Here is a 12,339-nt window from a genome sequence, read left to right as displayed (position 1 = left end):
TTCTCATTTTAAAAGCTCTTGCTTCACTTCCATTTTGCAAGACCTGGTACTCCGCAGCACATCCTCCAGAAGTTATCGGTGTTTTAATATCATGTTGTTAGAATTTATAATTAACAATACCAAAAAGTCTCATTTGAGCAATGTTATCCCTAGATGAGCACAACATTGCTATCTGTTTTAAATTTACATCTCATTTAACAGCTTTAAATGGTAAAATAGATTAGGCTAACACATGAACTTTTATTATTTATTATGCCACACAAAATATCACATATATATTGCAGTACATCCTACCTTGGGACAAAAGCCAATTCCACAGATTTTGAATTGATCTTCTCATGAGCATTACAGAATTTGAAAACCGCCCCTCTTTTGCAATTCTTTTGACACAGCCCATTATTTCCTAGTCTCTTCTCAGTAACTTGACAGAACACAGAATAAAGTTTTTAAAATGTCCACATGGCATATCATCAGACTCTGAAGTTGTATTATCATAAAAGTTGATACAAACTGGGAGCCATCCATACCCATGTGTATTCTTCCCAGTTTAACAGCAGCCCATTCTTGCTTGTGGGTCAATAAAACTGAGGCTTCTTGATGTAAACAATGGTTTTGCTGTACAGTGTTGTGTGTTTTTTTTTTGTTGTTGTTATGAATGGTGGGCTTACGAATCTTAACCAACGACACAAAACACCTATTCCTGGGGCTATGAGCATAATAAGCACACTGGGGAAATTCAAAGTATTAACCACAAACAAGACCGCTGCAATGAACAGAAAATTAATGAGCCATACTATCAACAACTATTTACCTGCTTGTGAGCATGATCATAAGAGTTTATGTGATTGTCAAACTCTTGATGCTTTTGATACTGCTTGTCACAGAGTTCACAGTAGAAGTTTGCTCTGAGGTCTTCCAAAGCCTTGGCAATTGCCTTTTCTTTATCAACATAATCCTGCAAAATTAAGAAAAAACAATTCTGTTAAAATTCCTGTAAAATAATCAGGAAGATTCCTTTAAGGAAAAATATTCCTTAAGAAATCCTTAACATGCACTGATGATTAAGGTACTTTTTTTTTTTTAAACCAGTCAGTCTTTACACATTAAAAAGTATGAAGAATAACTTGGCTGTGCTATCAAACTAGTCTTCATTCAGTCTCCTGACAGAACATAATCTAATCATTAGCACAGGTATCTGTAAACAGAGACTGCCCAAAAAGAGTTACTGCTGACGGCACTAAGACAGTCCTCTTCCACCTGCAAGAAGTGAGCCTGCTGGACTGTCTGAGATTTAGAAGAAAAAAAAGAGGTTCAAAGCCTCAAGCTAACACAAACTGGCAGCTGCCTGCTCACAAAAGGCAATGAACAAATACACATCAAACCCATGGAAGATCGCTGCTTTTAGAACACTCTTAGAACTTTAACCACTGATACTTCCTCCATTTTGAGTGCTAACAGATGTCTGCTCAACCTCAATTCGTCTGTAATTCAATAAGGATGCACACAGATAGGCAGTTGGGAAAGCACGGCTCAGAAACCACTGAGCTTAACTCGCTTCAGTGTAATTTTACAGGCATTTTTCTGTCAGCGAAATCTTCCCAGGAGCAACACTGTCCATTAAGCTGAGTTCAAACAGCGATTACACCAGGAACGGGCACAGGTAGTTGCCATTTAGGGAGGTCTTCTCCCCCCCCATTTTGTTAAGGGCTGTACACGCTACTTATTCCTTATATAATTCAACATGTTTCTAGGCACAAAACTAAACCTCTGAGTAAAAGGTGCCGCGTCTCGATTGGCAACGGTCACATCCTCCTCTTTTGCTATAACGAGAAGTAGCAGCTTTCAGCTTGGCAGGGTCAAAAAGCTCTGGGACTCGCCCACGCAGCCGCCTGCTGGATCGGTGCAAACCCCAGGCAAACCCTCACACCGCTGCCGTGGCTCCAATCCTGCTGCCTGAAACCCAGCCCTGGCTGCTCCGCGACCCTGTCCCCACAGGGCAGCTGCACCGATGCAGACCAGGGCCAGCCGCCGGGGGCTGGAGCACACCCAAAGCCAGGCGAGACAAACCACGGGGCGAGCGGCTGCTGCCTCCAGCCCAGGCTTCATTACAGCCCTGCCAGCAGAGCTAACAAAGCATCCGCACCCCGTGCAGGGAAGCTGGGGAAGGTTTACAAGTCAGAAGCACTTACCACTGAGTGTACCGAAAAAAGCTACAAAGGTTGTATACAAGCTTTGGTAGCTACAAAGGTACAAGAGACTGTGCTAACAGCAGCACATCCAGCACAGCTAGTTACCTTACCCATTTCAACTGGAATAAAGAGAAGTGATTCAAGAAAAAAAAAAAATAGCCTAACATTTGAGAAAAGGCATGCAACAGTTTAAGAGTTTGTCTTCAAAACCAACTTTTTATGGAAAACTTTCTTGCATAAGAAAAAGGAGGTAGTAAGCATTAAAAAGAAAACACTTCAAAAGCATTCCTCTTTTTATTCGATAAGATTTTGTTCAAGATAATGCAGTTAATCTCCCAGTTCTCACATCAAAATTACTTCAATATTGCCAATCATGTTTTCTATAATACTAGATTCACACAAAAAAAAAAATCAGCACCCCAGGGGAAAAAAATCTGAGAAATTCTAAGTTTTTTTTTTCCTCCATTTTAAAGCACTATCCAATCTTTAAATATAAATCTGTTTCAAGCTCCTGCTTCCATCCATTATGGGAGGCCCTTACTTAGAAGGGAAAAAGGCACCTAGAGATTTGAGCCTGAGGCAGGTCCCCACGAAGGCAGGAAAGGAAAACAGAACAGCATGAGGTTCACAGAACAATGCCATTTAAAGTTCTTCTGATGTCCAAACAAGCTTCCTGCACCACGTGTATTTTTTTCAGAGAGCATCCTGTGGCTAAACAATGAAAACAGCCATTTGAATTATCAGCACCTATACAAGAGAAGGGAATTAAAGAACATTTCTTGCTTCTTGGTTGCAGAGTTATCTGAAATTCCTTTGAGACTCACTGAATGGCTAATCACGATGCGGCCACAGTTGGCAATTGCATAACGGACTCCTGCGGAGCAATGAAAATTTTACACTTGCAGAGATTTTCACAGATTAATATGGAAATGCAACAGCCTAACGATGAAGCGCACTAATAAAAATACATCCAAGTTGGGAGAGATTGTGGCTGCTCCACAGAGCTCCTGGAAAAGATCTGTGCTGAATACTGGCAGGAAGGGAAAATGCTCTCAGAGAGCAATGCACATCCAACAGCATTTGGAAAGACAATTGCAAAAACTAAAGAACTTTACCATAAATTGCATTGCAGACTCGAGACAAACATCATTACACGCAATTCACACAAGAGCTCCTAATAACCCTCCGAAATGAAGCAATACTTTGCACCCTGCAGCTGTTGCCATCTTAAGATCCCCAGCACCGCAGCCAGAGGCTCACTGTGGGACAGGATCAGGCTTTGGGTCCAATGCTGCCCGGGAACGGCTCCGTCAGAACTAAACCTCGTGTTGCAGTGGGCGAGCAGTATGCCACCCGGCATGGACAGCAGTGAAAACAACAACAGACAGAACAGCTTCAGGGAGAAAGTGCACCTGGACAGGGAGGAACTGTTCAGCACAGGCTGTTTAAACCCATTTAAGAGCACGCCTGCACTTTTAAAACATGCCAGAAGATATCATTAACTTCATTCAGCTCCAAACTAATAATTCATTTTATAAGTAATTACAATGACTTTTATTTTTAAATGAACAAATATGCCAGCTATTCTCTCTTTGTAAAGGAGTTCTGCTTTGTAAAAAGCACATTAAGGTCTCAACTTAAGGGGAGGGGGAGAGTCAAGAAGGGAAGATACAAGTTTTCATAGCTGAATAAACCACCTGCAGTATTAACTGTTCAACCAGAGAAATTAAATTCTAGATTTGCCATGGTGATGTTTAATTTTAATGGCAATGAAACTACTTTTCCACTATTCCTCGAAGAATTAAAATTTATGCAAAAATGATACTTCATTGTAATGTCTGTGGCTCTTCTTCAGTCCCGCTACTTCCAAAGTCTCAGGACAACCAAAGGAGCAGTCTTTCTCAAGGTTTCATGTACTTTCCAGGTTGCTAAGCAGAAGAGTGGATTAAAGGACTAGCAAAGACCACATCTCCACAGAGCACCAAGTTGGGACTCAGTTACTGCTAGTTCAAGTATGCTCCAACATGCTATACTCAATGCCGACATGACAGCCCTTTTTTTTTTTTTTTTATCATTAAAAAGATGTCTTGGGTTTCCTTAAGTCTTACAAATTTCATAAATCCCACAGAAACATGGAATATACGTGTATTTTTTTTTTAATGCAGCCTGAGAAATTCTTCCAAAGAGATACAGCCTATCAGTTTCTTGGAACTGGAGCCACAACCACATCATAACATGTTATTTGCTGCTTACTCAGCAACAACAGATCTACACCTTGGGTAGATCCTTGTGGATCCCTCCCAGCTCTCATATTCTATGATACATCATTTCCAGTTGATAACCGTCCATCTGAAATTTGATTCTGCACTGACAAAGTGGCACGTTCACCAGGGAGCTTGGCAGCCCTGGGTCTAGGGCAGGACATGTTCTGCTTACCCTAGAACTGTTCTTGCCAGAACAGGAGCACAGCACACTGACAGAAAGCCTTGCTGCTAACCTGCAGCTCTTTACCAGTGAAACAAAGACCAAGATTAACTCTAGGAAGTGAATAACCCATTTGTTAAAATTTAAAGAATCTCAAAACAAGAACAGGTAATTCCTACCACTAGTACTGCAACCTAACAGTAAGAGCCATATCCTACTAGTACAAGTCCCCTCCCATTGAGCCCCTGGGAACTTTGATGTTAGTGCCCCCATTTCAGTACCTTGTATTTCTGCCTCAGCTCCTCGGTGTCTTCTTTCTCCACCTCCAGTACACGCCTCCGCTCAGTGGCATCTTCGGCGTAGTCAAGCTTTAAAAAAAAAAGTAATTTGTCCCATAAATACTTTGCACTACTGAGACTGACAGAATGTGTAATTTAAAAATTGAGGTTCAAAGCAGAATCTTTGCATATTGTACTTCTTTTTCCTTGTTTTGTCATCCCACAGTGCAACCCACATGCAAAACAGCTCACTAATCCTTCCGAGCTGGTGGCTCCCAGCAGGCCCATCCACTGCCAGCAGCAGCCATAGCTTTGCAGAAGTGAAACTCAGAAAGCTGAGGAGTTTAGGGTGCCATCCAGACCTCACGTAACCCGTGGTAAACAGAGTGTGCATTTTGAGCAGAAACCTTTTCTTATTGTGTTGATTTAAGAGCAAGTTTTTCTTCACCTCTGATGCACAAATTCTTTTTAATTTCTTCCCTACAGACTCTCCGAGATCCAGGCAGTCAGTGAGAGGAGAGGGGTCATGCTGGAGCCAGGCAAGCTTACCTCCATCTCCATCCGCCCCATGCCCATGACATCGTACTTGACAACAATCGGGATGGGATCCGTCCTCCCTGTAACAGGAACACAGGCAGGTGGTCAGCGGTCGGTCCGTGTCCACAGCTCGCTTGACACATTGGGTTTGGGTGGTTAGAGATCTTGCCTTGGAGTGCAGAGACCAGAAAGCTACAGTGAACCAAACACAAGCCATTCTCACAGCTTACAGCCAAACCTGCTTCTTGGCTCCAAACCGGCTCAAGTCTAACACACCTCTGGTACTGACAAAAGCTATGCTCTGAACATTAACTGGTTGGGTAAAACGTACTCGTGGTTAATGTTCAACTATGGCAAGTCCCAGCACGTGGCTGCTAACAGGACTTGAGCAATGAACCTTCTCAGTGCTTCCACACCAGGCAATACGTGCTCCTGCTCTTCTGATACAAGCAAAAAAGCTATTAAATGTGTTTTGTTGCACTGCCACATCGAGAATTGATCACAACTTCCCTGTGAAAAGCGTGGAAGCCTCCCTCCCACCAGCTTTTGGCACTTCCCAAGAGGAAAGGATGCTCATCTGGCGGAGCGGCGTGTAAGCCAAGCTCCTTCCCCTCAAAAGGAGCGCCGCCAGCACAGGCCAGGTGGTCAGTGCCCTGCTTCCCAGCTCCTGTGGAGAGATGCTCCTGCACCCGCTGTGTCACCTGTAAGCTGTGAAAAGGACTAGTTGCGAAGAAAATTGACTTTGAACTAATCAAACTATGCTGGAGATTTATTGTTGGTTGTTTTTTTTTTGTTTAAACATATCTTTAATCCACTCATAACCAGCCAAACAAAGCAAAATGGGGCAGACAAGCACTTTACTACCACAGCTTTTTTAATTTGTATTTGTTTATTGAAATTTTACATCACAACTCGCGCTGTTTGTTGTGATGTAAGCCCACTGAAAAAGTACTTACCTTCTCTGGTGCATACCTTGAGTAAAAAAACAGAATGTTTACTTCCCTTAATATTGCTCTTGGTTTGGTGTAAACAACTGTTTTGTTATACACACATACAACATATATTATACCTTTGGGCTAAAAGATCTATGGGTTTTAATCATGCCAAAAAAGTTGCATTGCAATCCACATGCACAAAAGGCTGAAGCCTTTAAAACTGCCTCGGAAAATGTGTACGCGCATCAGCTGCTCTCTTCTCAGCATTAGCTTTCTCTAACTTCTGCCAAAGCAGCAATCCGTGGATTTCGGACTCCAGAGTCCTCAGCAACCTGCCTTGTCTGGACTTTTTTTTTTTTTTTTTAATCTCTTAGAGGCAGAGAAGTATGTATTTTTCTTTCAGAAAGAAGTCCATTTAATAGTTTTATTTTCATTTACATGCCCATACATTTCACGGCAGGCATATATTCACCAACTCCAAAAGCATTTGTTGAGTTGATCCAAAATTGTACTTTGATTTAAACTTTCATTTGGGTATTTTAACATCGTATTCCACATGAAAGCGTTTCTCTTATGCCCAATGGTATAATAAAGTAAGCAGTGACTGCAATTTTTAGCAAAAGGACCAAATTAAAGACAGGTTATAAAAATGACTTCCTAAGTGCAATATCACTTTCATAACGTCTCAGCCAGGGATTTACTGGTAAGTGGTAAACCCAAATGGAATGACTGGCAGCAAGTGCCAAGAATTTTTTTTCAAGCTTTTTTTGTTTGTTTGTTTTAGTTTGGTTTGGTTTCTCCAGCAATAGAGATCTTTCGATGCAGCCTCATTGCTTTGGTAAACCCCTGCGTACAAACAATGCATCAGTACTTTTGCCTTCTAAGGCAGTCAAAGTTTTTCAAAATCTATTTGTAAATTGCAGTAGCAAGTGCTAGTGCCCATCGTGTTGGGGAAAATCAAGTTTGGACAGTATTAGAAATTTACGTTTAAACTGATTTTGGCAGTTCTAACACAAACAGAAACATCCCTTTTTAGCAATACCCTTTAATGAACAAGGATCAGACAAGTGTGCATAAAGAAAGGAAAGGAAAGGAAAATGAAAGACCAAGCAGAAGGATGATGGCTACAACAGAGAAAGTAAGCCTAACATATTGGTGCACTGATGACAAAAGGAGTAATTCAGTCTGAAAATAAAAAATTACCACTGCTAAGTTTACCATCACCACAACAAGTCCAGGATCATAACGCTGTAAAAAAGAAACACCATTTGTTAGGCAGAAACCATTAGGGGCAGAAAATAGGCCGTTTGTAGTAGGCAGGTAGGATGGGTTAATATAATACGAGGCTTCTTCCTCACCCCTCCACCCCAGCACCATGCTTTGCCCTGTGGAATCAGGGAGTGGGTACATCTGAACAGTTGCTGCTCGATTTCACGGCTGCGTTTGCAACCTGACATTTGCAGGTGTTGGCAGAGGTTGAGCTCTTGGCGATGGCCCAATTTCAAGGATGCACTTTGGCACATTTAAGCAGGCAATTTAAAAAGAACCAAATCAGGACCTTCAGGCAATTACCGATATTTTTTTTTTTGGGGGGGTGGGGGGGAAATAAGCTCTGTTTTAAGAGGGGAATATTTAACACAAAAGGCGATGCCTCCATTTTAGTCTTAACCATTATTTCCTTGCAGATGAAATAAGACAGCAGCCAGCCGGAGCCCAGCGTGACATCCAGCTGACAAGTGCCAAGCTCGAGCACTCTGAGCACGTCTCCAGCACCGAAACAAGGGCTCCACACAGCAGGCCGGGGAAGCAGGACACGCTGCCAGGCACAGCGCTGGGTCACGGGGGCCTGGGGAGCCTCCTGTCATGCCCTGGGACAGCCACTGCAGGAAGAAACGCTGTCAGTTGCCAGAGAGCCACCCCTAACCCCGCTGAATGCCAAGCAGGCTTGGGCAGAAGATGGAGAACAGCCAAAGGGGAAAATGGGGCTTTTCAGTTAAACTCTAAGTTCCTCTTTTAAAGAATTCCCTCAAGGAAAAGGATCCAAAGGTTCTCCGCATTGCAATGTGAGCTTTACCAGCACGTAACCGTGGTTCTCGGAGGTTGCAGGGCTCCCAGCTTTAGGGTTCTCGCTGACCATTTTCGGGTACACCAGCACTGCGAAGGGGAAAGCTGAGTTTTCAGGAAAGGCCAAGAACTGCAGCACTTCACACCAAACCAGGGCTGTGAGCACTGCTACCCTGACAACGAACCCCTCCACATGGCAAATCACGCAGCTGCGTCCGCACCCCGTCCCCTAAAATCCCGCAAAAAGCCTCAAAAAAGTTACTTTCTTTCAGAACTATGTCACAGGCTCTTTCCTTCACAGACTATCACATTACAGTGCCACAACACCCCACCAAAGAGGGGGTCACTGAGTAAATGCTTCCACAAAGGGGAAACACTTGGGGGGGGGGGGGGGGGGGGGGGAAGCAGGACACAAAGCACAAACCTCAAGAGGTTGAGAAAAAGCAGCGGCTTACATGAGAGCTGCACCTTAGAAAACAACCTCAGAGTGAAGGAAGCACCCTGCAGGAGCACCCTGCCGAGCTGCAGCAGGGACGGGCTCCTCCAAATCCACTCCTCCTGGACTGCACAAAGTTACTGGGTATGAGCAAATATTTTGCCAGCAGCTACAAACCAACAAGCCTCAGAGAAAGAGTTAATCCTAATGCTGCAGGATTTCAGCAAGAGTAGGAGCCACCGAGTCACGCTCTGCTCTGAAGATCAGCATTTCACAGTTGCCAGCTGCAGGCTGCTTGCTCCTTTCTCTGGACACGGCGCGCAGATGCTGCTCCGCGCCTCCGAACAGGACGCTGCGCCAGATGGACCTGCCATCTGAGCCCGTCTCGAAACGTTGGCATTTTCAGTGCTAGTGCACAGTTTATCTTTTTTTAAACAGTCAAAACAGAAAACAGTTGTCAGCAATGATTTAGATGCAGAAGGATTCTTCCTTCCAGCAATCCCATGCACCTACAGTGGCTATAAGGCCTTTCTGAAGGTCTGTTTAAAACCAGGCATAAACGAAGTAATGCTGTGAGGAACAAGGACCCCAAAAGTTATGCACCCGTGTAATTTACCCCGGTATATTTCATATTATCATTTATGCAAGCAGACAAGTACCACAAGTAACAGAACAGCCTTAATCCCTCTCCCTACCTTGACATCTATTAAGGAATTCATCCCAGGTACATGCTCTGTGGGAAATAATCCTAGAAGACTGACTGCTATCACACACTTCATCAGAGGAGAATTTCACGAACTGAGCATCTCGGAAGGACACACTGAGATGGGGTCATGTTGAGCACAGACGATTTTTACTTATTCGCTATCTTTATGTTACAATTTCATACCACACCATGGCAGGAGGCAGCTTTCCAGGAGGTTTTAATTCCTTTTGGAGAGCTGCTACCGCAGCGATGAGAAGCGCGGCTGCCTGAAGACTGCATGGGGAAGTTTCAGGATGACACCAACTGGTTCTCATGGATATGGGTTAGTTTGGTTGGTCACCAGCAGTACGGACCCCACTGTGAGCTGTGAAAGGTGATGAGCTGCCTGGACCCGTAGAATCACAGAACAGCTGGGGTTGGAAGGGACCCTAAAGATCATCCAGTCCAACCCCACTACGGTTCTCAGGCACCAACACCCACAGCAGAGCACCCACTGACGCAGGACATGATCACCATTCAGCTACGTTGCCTCTAGGAACATCTGAAACAGTGAGGAGTCATCCTGCTTGTGGATTAGGTTCGTTTTCTAAAACAAGGATTTTGCAAACACTATAAACTTTCCTGTGTCTACTGCACATTTAGGTAATCAAAGAGCTGTCACATAAAACACTCAAACTCCTCATTCAGTACAACAAAAGGGAAGGGATGAGGAAATCCACTATTTTTTACTGGTCAACAAGCCCTGGCAAGCTCTGTGGTGCTCCTTGCTGGCTAAAAACAAAGCTACATTCTCAGCCTTATGCCGACTGCTGCAAGAAGCAAACAAACAAGAGCAACCTTTTATACTGGTCTCCTTTGGGAATGTGATCTGTGAGCTCATCTTGTTTGTCTCAGATTTCTGGAAGGGGTCACAGACAACCAAGAGATTCAAGCAAAGTCATCTACCACCCTCAGCAACAAGGGTCAAGTCCCAAGGAGGAGAAACTGTTTTTGAAGTATGCAGAAATTGTGCTGTGAACTTCATCCTTACTAAGCAGGAGAAAAACAAATGAAAGCCAAGTTGCAAACACCCCAATCACATCATAAACTTCAAGTGAGCCCAAAACTTCTTAGACACACAAGCCAAGGGTGACCCTTACAGAAAACCAAGGGTTCGTGATTTCAGAGCTCACTGAACTTCTGTAAGGACAGACAGACAGAGTCCGGGTCAAAAAGCACCCCCAGTTTCCTAACCCAGTTGATGACTGGTATTAAGGAACAAGATGGACGATGTTACAGCATGAACATCAATCTCGATTGACCCAGAATATAAATCCAAGGTATGAAACACTGTCTTACCTCATCTTGGTATGTGGAGAGGGCTGAGGAGCCCGTCTGGCCCAAGGGCACACCGCAGGAGCGGGGACAGGTCGCACACAGCCTTGGCTACTTGCCTCCCACCCACACATCTTTCGTGGTTGTATTAAAACTGTTTTAACACTGCACAAAGGGCAATAAAGCCTGACACCATGCCAAGAGGAGGACATCTCAGCATCACAGTGACCTTGTGTCATTGACAGAATAACGATTTAATTTTGGACTGCACGCGCTCAAATTACCCAAAACTTACAGCCTATGACTGAAGGAAGGACCTTGCATGTTGGAGAGCAAGTATGGGGGCAACTGCTTCGCACGGAGGAGAGGGAGCCCTGCAAGCCCTTCCTTTAGGTCTGCGGTCTCGGGCATTTTCACATGGTGATGAAGATTGGTATGATGATAGCAGGCTTTCAAAGCCACATTACCCATATTTTATTATTATTTTTTTTTTTCAAAAGCTAGCTTTACATGAAAGTACTCCTCTCTTAAAACCATTGCAATGATTTATGTTGCAAACATGAGCACGGAAACATTAGTCTATGCCAGAACTCAGGTTCCTCGTGAGGACACATTAAGATATAAGATAAGACCATGTTTACATCTTTCTTGCGTAAGACTGCCAAATCATTCAATACCAAATGAATAATGGCACTGTTAAACATTCTTGTCTTTTTCTTCCATATTCTCTTGTATTCATTACAAAGCTTCCATACCCAGAAATAAATACAAAATTCCTCATTTCCTCATGCTGTTTTTCTCGGATGCTCATTGTTCTGTGTTCCCAAAGCCTCACAAACATCTACTCTGTCTGCCTTTGTGAGATCAGAGGATTTAACAAATGGAAAAATACATTAATATATTAGCCATTTGGTGAACTGCTAACAGAGCCAGGATTCAAGACCACTGGAATTCAAGCCCTGAGCTTATTTCCTCAAGCCACAGCTGCCAAGCCATCACACTTGTGACTGATCTCAGCTGCGTGAGCGGTCAGAGCTCCACTTAGCACTCCCCACATGCCTAAAGAAAGCAGCACCCAGAACCAAAGCACAGCTCACCAGCAGCCACCTAACACACTGCTGGAAAAGTGACTCTTACTGAGCTTGGTCTGACACATGACATTATCAGAGAGGCTGCCAGAAGAGGGATAACTCCTGCCTTAACAGCAAGTTCACCTGCAAGCTCCTCCTGCTCTCTGCACATCTTTTAGTATTTTTTAGGCAGATCTGTTCTTTCACTCTTGATACAAAAAGGAAGGAAAACAAGAGCTTGTCTGAACACATTTAGGGAGAACGTGCCAAATAAGAACTGCATTATGGTATAACTGATGGGAGTGGTGATGATTGTATTTATCATCACTGAATTTGCAAGTCATAGAACACAAATCCACTTGGTGGTTTGTTTTTAATGAAGGCCA

General features: G+C 43.7%; 1 protein-coding gene across 8 annotated transcripts in view; it reads right to left on the bottom strand.

Annotated features, from left to right (window-relative positions):
- GPATCH8 (G-patch domain containing 8) overlaps positions 1 to 12,339 on the bottom strand; it is a 76,002-nt gene that overhangs the window by 15,049 nt on the left and 48,614 nt on the right. For 5 of the 8 annotated variants that reach the window (XM_068660891.1, XM_068660890.1, XM_068660892.1 and 2 more), the window contains 3 exons: positions 5,441 to 5,508; positions 4,895 to 4,981; positions 812 to 955 (listed from right to left, as the gene is read on the bottom strand). In XM_068660891.1, the coding sequence (XP_068516992.1) occupies positions 812 to 955; positions 4,895 to 4,981; positions 5,441 to 5,508 (299 nt within the window). Of the gene's footprint in view, positions 1 to 811; positions 956 to 4,894; positions 4,982 to 5,440; positions 5,509 to 7,566; positions 7,612 to 12,339 lie in introns of all 8 variants that reach the window. The other 3 variants (XM_068660893.1, XM_068660896.1, XM_068660894.1) reach the window with 1 other exon arrangement.

The sequence above is a fragment of the Anas acuta genome, chromosome 25, assembly GCF_963932015.1.
Source record: "Anas acuta chromosome 25, bAnaAcu1.1, whole genome shotgun sequence".
Taxonomy (NCBI): Eukaryota; Metazoa; Chordata; class Aves; order Anseriformes; family Anatidae; genus Anas; species Anas acuta.
The sequence above is the reverse complement of the archived record's forward strand: the minus strand, read 5'-3'. Positions and strand labels throughout refer to the sequence as shown.